The 8,799-nt window shown below is 41.9% G+C and overlaps 1 protein-coding gene across 3 annotated transcripts in view; it reads right to left on the bottom strand.

Moving 5' to 3' along the window:
* Positions 1 to 2,882: 2,882 nt before the first annotated feature.
* LOC141273063 (uncharacterized) overlaps positions 2,883 to 8,799 on the bottom strand; it is a 30,183-nt gene continuing 24,266 nt past the window's right edge. For 2 of the 3 annotated variants that reach the window (XM_073684412.1, XM_073684413.1), the window contains exon 5: positions 2,883 to 6,489. In XM_073684412.1, coding sequence (XP_073540513.1) covers positions 5,063 to 6,489 — 1,427 coding nt within the window. In that variant the 3' untranslated portion in view covers positions 2,883 to 5,062. The remainder of the gene's footprint in view (positions 6,490 to 8,799) is intronic. The other variant, XM_073684411.1, reaches the window with a different exon arrangement.

The raw sequence follows: 8,799 nt of genomic DNA, 5'->3' as shown, positions 1-8,799 counted from the left end.
GGATGGGATTTCAAGAAATACCATGTCCGCTATGCGTCTCTGGGCACATGCGTCTCACCCACAGACACTGACTTGCGGCGCGTCTTTCAGATCCGCAGCATGTCATTTTCTCTTGTGGGTCCGCATGTGGACTTTCCCCATAAACTAACATCTATGATGAAAATCCGCATGTGAAAAAAAAAATATGGCGCCTCTCATTTGCATAATGAGCGGAAGCCGCGTGGCTATTCCGCAGTGTCGGGGCCGCAAGCGGCTCCTGACCGTATCCACGTACCCTTATAAGCAGCAGATTTTTTTTCTAAATCCTAGACAAGCACTTTCAATTTTTTCTCACATATAGATATATACATATATACACACTGAACAAAAATATAAACACAACACTTGTTTTTGCTCCCATTTTTCATGAGCTGAACTCAAAGATCTAAGACTTTTTCTATGTACAGCACAGACCAAAAGCTTGGACACACCTTCTCATTTAAAGATTTTTCTGTATTTTCATGACTATGAAAATTGTACATTCACACTGAAGGCATCAAAACTATGAATTAACACATGTGGAATTATATACTTAACAAAAAAGTGTGAAACAACTGAAAATATGTCTTATATTCTAGGTTCTTCAAAGTAGCCACCTTTTGCCTTGATGACTGCTTTGCACACTCTTGGCATTCTCTTGATGAGCTTCAAGAAGTAATCACCGGAAATTGTCTTCCAACAATCTTGAAGGAGTTCCCAGAGATGCTTAGCACTTGTTGGCCCTTTTGCCTTCACTCTGCGGTCCAGCTCACCCCAAACCATCTCGATTGGGTTCAGGTCTGGTGACTGTGGAGGCCAGGACATCTGGCGTAGCACCCCATCACTCTCCTTCTTGGTCAAATAGGCCTTACACAGCCTGGAGGTGTGTTTGGGGTCACTGTCCTGTTGAAAAATAAATGATGGTCCAACTAAACGCAAACCGGATGGAATAGCATGCCGTTGCAAGATGCTGTGGTAGCCATGCTGGTTCAGTATGCCTTCAATTTTGAATAAATCCCCAACAGTGTCACCAGCAAAGCACCCCCACACCATCACACCTCCTCCTCCATGCTTCACGGTGGGAACCAGGCATGTAGAGTCCATCCGTTCACCTTTTCTGCGTCGCACAAAGACACGGTGGTTGGAACCAAAGATCTCAAATTTGGACTCATCAGACCAAAGCACAGATTTCCACTGGTCTAATGTCCATTCCTTGTGTTCTTTAGCCCAAACAAGTCTCTTCTGCTTGTTGCCTGTCCTTAGCAGTGGTTTCCTAGCAGCTATTTTACAATGAAGGCCTGCTGCACAAAGTCTCCTCTTAACAGTTGTAGAGATGTGTCTGCTGCTAGAACTCTGTGTGGCATTGACCTGGTCTCTAATCTGAGCTGCTGTTAACCTGCGATTTCTGAGGCTGGTGACTCGGATAAACTTATCCTCAGAAGAAGAGGTGACTCTTGGTCTTCCTTTCCTGGGGCGGTCCTCATGTGAGCCAGTTTCTTTGTAGCGCTTGATGGTTTTTTCAACTGCACTTGGGGACACTTTCAAAGTTTGCCCAATTTTTTGGACTGACTGACCTTCATTTCTTAAAGTAATGATGGCCACTCGTTTTTCTTTACTTAGCTGCTTTTTTCTTGCCATAATACAAATTCTAACAGTCTATTCAATAGGACTATCAGCTGTGTATCCACTAGACTTCTGCACAACACAACTGATGGTCCCAACCCCATTTATAAGGCAAGAAATCCCACTTATTAAACCTGACAGGGCACATCTGTGAAGTGAAAACCATTTCCGGTGACTACCTCTAGAAGCTCATCAAGAGAATGCCAAGAGTGTGCAAAGCAGTCATCAAAGCAAGAGGTGGCTACTTTGAAGAACCTAGAATACAAGACATATTTTCAGTTGTTTCACACTTTTTTGTTAAGTATATAATTCCACATGTGTTAATTCATAGTTTTGATGCCTTCAGTGTGAATGTGCAATTTTCAAAGTCATGAAAAATCTTTAAATGAGGTGTGTCCAAACTTTTGGTCTGTACTGTGTATATATATATATATATATATATATATATATATATATATATATATATATATATATTAGGTGAAATAAGTTTTGAACTTGTCATGTCACGTGAGCCCTGCAGCCAATCAGCGCCCGCTATTGGACTGCTGCTCTTACTATTTCCACTTGTACGAAGTTCGTCTGAAGACAAATGGAAGAAGTGCATGCAGCTCAAAGGCTGTGGATTGGCTGCAGGGCTCACGTGGCATAATAATGTCACAGGGGACCATGAGCAGACATCGTTGGATCAGTGACAGTGCAGCAGATGAGTATATGGTGGTTTTATTTTATAAGGTCGACTACTTAATATAAAAATTGATTGGCCAGGTATTAAACAACCCCTCTAATAGGGAAACTACTCCTCCCACCGTCAGCAGTGATTGTTCTACTGTACATACATAGCAGTTTGTCAATCTATAAAGTGTATGTATGTACAATTGACGAGAAGTCACTGTAGAGTGGAAAGCACGCACCCTATGAATAGATGAGAATTTTTGTTTCACAAAAACGATCATTTCCAATAAAACAACCTGGCACCCTATTCCAAGGAACCCAGGCACATTATTCCTAGGCCTGCGGGCACACTATTCCTAGGCCAGTGGGCACATTATTCCTAGGCCAGTGGGCACATTATTCCTAGGCCTGCGGGCACACTATTCCTAGGCCAGTGGGCACATTATTCCTAGGCCAGTGGGCACATTATTCCTAGGCCTGCGGGCACACTATTCCTAGGCCAGTTGGCACATTATTCCTAGGCCTGCGGGCACACTTTTCCTAGGCCTGCGGGCACACAACTCCAAGGCCTGTTGGCACCCTACAGGTTTATCTATGATGTGTGACTTTCAGTGCAGATTCTAGCTTTCCTGCTGCCTGAGGTGGAGATTGAAATGGTGCTCCTTCCCACAGTGCAATATAAACTTGCAGTGAATGAAACCCAATTCCACCATTGTGACACAAATGTTTAAAAAGAAAAAAAGAAGAGGAACTATCAGCAAGATTTTGGACTCTTAACTAAAGACATCAGTAAAGGCGCTTTGAAGCAGATTAAAACTATACCTCTTTTGAAGAAAACCATTCAATCAGTAATTCATTCTGTAATCAGTCATGGAAGATTTATGCTCATGAGGTTGGAGGTGGCACTTGGTCTTCTGGCAGTCTGGGTATTGTCCACCCCTCACCTGCCTCCGGTCTATGAGCGATAAGTCACTGCTTTTTCAGTTACCTGTCTCCTTTATGTCTGATCGCTTATACTATATACTGTAATACTGTGGTATTGCAGAATCTAGGACAAATCATGGTCTTCTATTCACAGGTGCTCCAAAATAGGAGGGACAGGGGGGCATTCAGCAGGCCCACAGCTGCCATCTTAACACATCGGTACTCTATGATCGCATCGTGGGGAGGACGATGGGAGCTAGACTATCTGTGTGATTGCAGCAAAGTCTATTTTTCTCTGGAATGCAAGAGTATTAGAAGATCTGGATGGGGACTACAACCAGAGATGTGACTATCAAAGCCACAGACTTGCTTCTCTCTGTGTCACACTAGGTGATTGACAGGTCTTTCCCATACTGAGAGACCTGTCAATCATGTGAAGCTCTATTGTTTCAGAGAAAATATAGCTACAAAATCCGGGGACCACAGCCAGAAACCAGACAAGTCTGGCACTGTGTCATGGGTGTGTTAGCTGTGACAGACAGTCTCTCTGCAGTTAGTTACAGAAGATCTCTTCATTTGGCATTACAGACGCCTTCATAGATCTGTATCACTCTAGGACCCAGCGGCTACCTCCCTCCTGCTAATTGACACCCAGCCCTGGGTGTTTAAATACTTTCTGTTTGCTACAGGGAGGTGCCGTTTATATTCACATGTTCCCTTGTGAGTGCTTGGAGTTATTGCAGTCTGCTTACTTCCTCTCTGGTGTCTTGGAGGACGTTTGGTGTAATCTCTCTGAAGTCGGCTCAAGCTAAGTTACTTTCCCCTGTGTTTGTCTCCCTTGTTGTCTTTAGTTGTTAGTGGTGACTGACTAGCACTCATCCCCCCTTCCCTATCCAGGGCCAAGATGTAGGGAAATACAGGGTTTAGGTTCCTTTGCAGCCATTGGTGAGGAACCAATATAGTAACGTTAGGGGAGACAGGGTGATATCAGATCAGCCCAGAAGGTCTCCACTTACCCTCATCCCTTCCTGTTGCACTTAGTCTTTACTTCACCTTGCTTGACACACTGCCCCCAGCTGACTCCTATTCACACCATCTCTGCCTATGGTCCCCTCCCTGGCCGGATTATCAAACCATATTTGGAGCGTTTCAGAGAAAAACATACCCTGACTGTGGTCATGTGTGTCACGGGCAGCATGAAATAGCTGACAGGTTCCTTTTAACACAGTTGTACAAAATATTTTGAAAATGTTGATGGTTTCACGCGAGTTTCGCCCAACGCTGTCTAAATGGGCAGAGATGGGGTGTGATGTCACAGCAAACTGTGGTGTGCCTTATGAGATTAATCATACTCACTTCTCAGATGCTCCTGATTTATTAAGGGGCATACACGTCTTCATGAACCAAGAGCATCTGACTCCAACATGCTTCTTCATCAAGACCAGCTAGACAAATCAATAGTCTTGATGGACTGGGGCCTGTATGTTACGCACCACAAGCTGAAGTGAAAACATAACATCGTTTTGCAAAAACTGAAGAGTCAGAACCTGATCCCTGTACACACTGGGTTGAATTCTGTGACCACTAGCAACAATAGCAAAAGCCTTACTTCCTTCACAACTGCCCTAATCTAAACTGGATCATCACCCTATGTTATAAATCAAGCACTTTGAATCTATTGGCTGTATAATAGATACATAGTACACAAGCCCATACATGTAATATTTATTACAATTCTGATAGATCATTCACTTAAAAGCTATGCTATAATGATCCCATAGATTAATGATGGTTTCTCTCTAGCTTTGCTAGAGTAGAGAGGGCATCATTTTCCTCCAGAGTGGATACTGCAATGCACAAGAAGTTCAGAATTGCTCATAAAAAAAGTGTCACATTCTGGACATTTGAAGGGTTTACTGATACTGTGAACCTCTTGATGCTTGAGAAGAGTGGAGCTGTATCTGAATGATTGACCACATTCAGAACAAGCATATGGTTTTTCCCCTGTGTGAAGCCTGTGATGCCTCGACATACTAGATTTATCATTAAAACGTCTGCCACATTCAGAACACACAAATGGTTTTTCTCCAGTGTGAATCCTCACGTGACGGACAAAGTGTGAACGATCGGAAAATGATTTCCCACATTCTGAACAGGAAAACTGTTTTTCTTTGGCGTGATATTGCTGATGTTTCTCAAGAAGGGCGTTATTCCTAAAACGAGTCCCACACTGAGAACAAAGAAAAGGCACATCCCCAGTGTGGACCTTCTCATGATTAAGAAGCTGGTAATTTCTAGTGAATCGTTTGCCACACTGTGAACATTCGAAAGGCTTCTTCCCTGTGTGGATTTTGCAGTGGGCCACCAGTTCATACTGGTTCATGAATCTTATATCACATTCTGGACATTTAAATGGCTTTGATATGAGATCAGCGTGCATTCTCCGATGTCTGCTGAGGTATGAGCGGTCACTGAAGGACTTCCCACACTCCGTGCATGTGTATGGCTTCACCCCAATATGGACACTCTGGTGTCTAATGTAGTGTGAGATTTTAGAAAAAGATTTTCCACATTTAGAACACAAAAATGGCTTCTCCCTGATGTGGGCTCTCTGATGAAGGGATAGGAGTTGCTTGTTTGGAAAACCTTTATTACATTTTTGACACATTAACGTTTTTAATTTTTGTTCCTGATTTTCCGCATTCGGATGGTCAACTGGGTTTCTTTGAAGAACGGTGTTTTCCATGTTTCCATATAATTGTCCATTTTCAACTTTGTCTTTTACCGTATGAGATGACATAGTCATGACTTCTGTGGGTTCATCTTTGTTGGTTTGTAAAAAACATCTGTTGTTATGCGGGGCTGGAACATTTTGATTTGTGTAATTCAAGTCCAGATTTGTGAGGTTTGTTTCATCACAAGAGACTTGTTCCTCCTTAATTTGAAGACAGGCATATTGACATGAAAGATCTGTGGATGTGGATATTTGGGGGGCTTTCAGGTTACCTCCATTACATGACACTGGTCCCTCTTTATCAAGAGGTGACGGATATTGCAGTACATGTTCTTTGACCGTTTGTGGGCATGACATGTTGGGTCTCTTAAGATTCTCCATGTTGCTTGATACTACTGCTGCAGTGCTTGTTTTCTTCAGTCTTGAAACATCATCTTTAAATCTTTTTACTCTGTTACACATCTGGGTGGGCACTGGTCCATGAATTCCTGCCGTTGTACATGTACCATTTGAGTAACCTGTTATAAAGGAAAAGTCATTTAAAAAAGTCATGTAATATGGAGACAGCTCAATATTACTCATTCGCTACAGCTATGAACACACAGGCAAGTGAACAAAGACTGGAATTCGCTATTTTGCAGAACCATACCAAAGGTTGGTGAGAAAGGCAACAAAAACACTAAGACAACCACATTTTAAAAAGGTGATTGGGAAGTTAAAGTCAGTTCAATGGCAGGCAACAAGATTATTACATGGGATGGAAGGCCTCTCTCACAGGAGATCTCATTTATTTGTATAAATATATATGTGGTCAACACAAAGTACTGGCACATGACTTATTCCTTCCAAAGACCATACAAAAGACTAGGGGGTATTCACTACATATGGAGGTAATTCCCGCATCTAAATAGGAAAGGGTTCTTTACAGTTAGAGCAGTCAGAGTGTGTCAGCATTTATCAAAAGCTGGAAGTTTTTCTCACAACAAACGATATTGTGGGTTATAAATAATCTATGGATAGAGAATGTAAAACTAGCGGAGGAAGGTTGAACTTGACGGACCTTTTATCTTTTTTCAACCTACGTAATTATGTAACCTTTCAATAGCCATCTTGTTGCAGATGTTTAATCCCTTCATGATCTTCGATGTAAGTTTACGCCATGGTCGGGAAGGGGTTCACGACTTATGATGTAAATTTACATAATGGCAATCGTGCGGGTGCAGGGGCAGTGCTTGTGCGATTGCCCTCGGGAGCTCGGCGTAAGTAATAACCGAGTTTCAGCTGTCACAGCCACAAAATGGTGCCCGCATCTCCATGGGCAATTTAACCCCCTAAATGCCACAACTCATATCGATCGCAACATTTAGGAGGATGGGAGGGGAAAGGGGCTCCCTTCCGAACAGCATCCCCACAACGTCATCGCGAAGGCTCCATCTTCGGCATGACAACCTTGATCTCTGGGTTTGCCAGCTACGGTGGCCTCGTTAGACCATGCATGGTCTAAGAGGCTTCTGTCAGGGCAGCACTGACAGGTATAATGCATTGCAGTGCTGGTGTATTGCAATGCATTATAGTAGCGATCAGAGTGATAAAAGTTAAAGTCCCATAAAGGGACTAAGTAAAAAAAAAACAGTTTTAAACAAATTGTAAAAATATTTTTAAAAAATAAAATCACAAAATAAAATGAAAGAATATTATGCCAATAAATATACTGTATATATTCATGTAAAAACAAAAATAAACAAAAAAAAGTGCACATATTTGGTATTGTTGTGTCCGTAACAACCTGACCTATAAAACTGTCACACTAATTAACCCCTTAATTGAACACCATAAAAAAAACACTTGTTAAGAAACTATGCTTTTTCATCATACCGCTGAACATGTGTGGAATAAAACGCGATCAAAAAGTCGAATGCAAATAAAAATAGTATCGCTAAAAACGTCATCTTGTTCCGCAAAAAACAAGCTGTCATACAGTTCCGTCAGCGGACAAATAAAAAAGCCAAAGCTCTCAGAATATAGGGATGCTTTATTCTTAAAAAAATAGTTATTGTGTAAAAGCGCCAAAACATAAAAAAAAAAGTATATAAATGTGGTATCTCTGTAATCGTACTGACCCGAAGAATAAAGCTGTCTTATCACTTTTACCACACAGAAAATGACATTAAAAAACCAGCTCCTGAATTGATAGTTTTTGTTCATTCTGCCTCCCAAATACTGGAATAGAAAGCGATCAAAAAATGTTATGTGCCCAAAAATGTTACCAATAAAAACATCAACTCGTCCTGCAAAAAACAAGCCCTCACATGACTCAAAAACTTTTCTTTTTTTTTATAAAAATAAAAGTCATAAGTTACTTACTGGTAAAGGGATTTTTCGGAGACCATGACAGCACCACGAACGAGGGGATCCGCCCACCAAGGACAGGAAACCTACAGGCTTAAAAGGGGCGGCCCTCTCTCTCGCCTCAGTTTGGATTACAGAGCATTGAGAGGACCACCAGGATAGTAGACATAGCAAACAATCATAAAAATAATATTTTTATACAATACCACTAAGGGAGAAAATTTAAATTAATAGATGAGGAGTGCTCCCATAAAGTAAAGGGAGGGAATATAAGGGTGCTGTCATAGTCTCCGAAAAATCCCGTCACCGGTAAGTAACTTATGGCTTTATCAGTCGACCATGATGGCACCACGAGAGAATTGCAGAGATGAAGAAGTCTAGGGAGGGACCACAGCCTGGAGCACCCTTCTCCCAAATGTGAGGTCAGATGAAGCTCCCAAATCCAGTCTATAGTGCCTATAGAAGGTAGATGGAGAAGA

Source organism: Phyllobates terribilis, unplaced genomic scaffold (genome assembly GCF_046119375.1).
Source record: "Phyllobates terribilis strain yellow unplaced genomic scaffold, ASM4611937v1 Scaffold_5__5_contigs__length_657084704, whole genome shotgun sequence".
NCBI lineage: Eukaryota > Metazoa > Chordata > Amphibia > Anura > Dendrobatidae > Phyllobates > Phyllobates terribilis.
The sequence above is the reverse complement of the archived record's forward strand: the minus strand, read 5'-3'. Positions and strand labels throughout refer to the sequence as shown.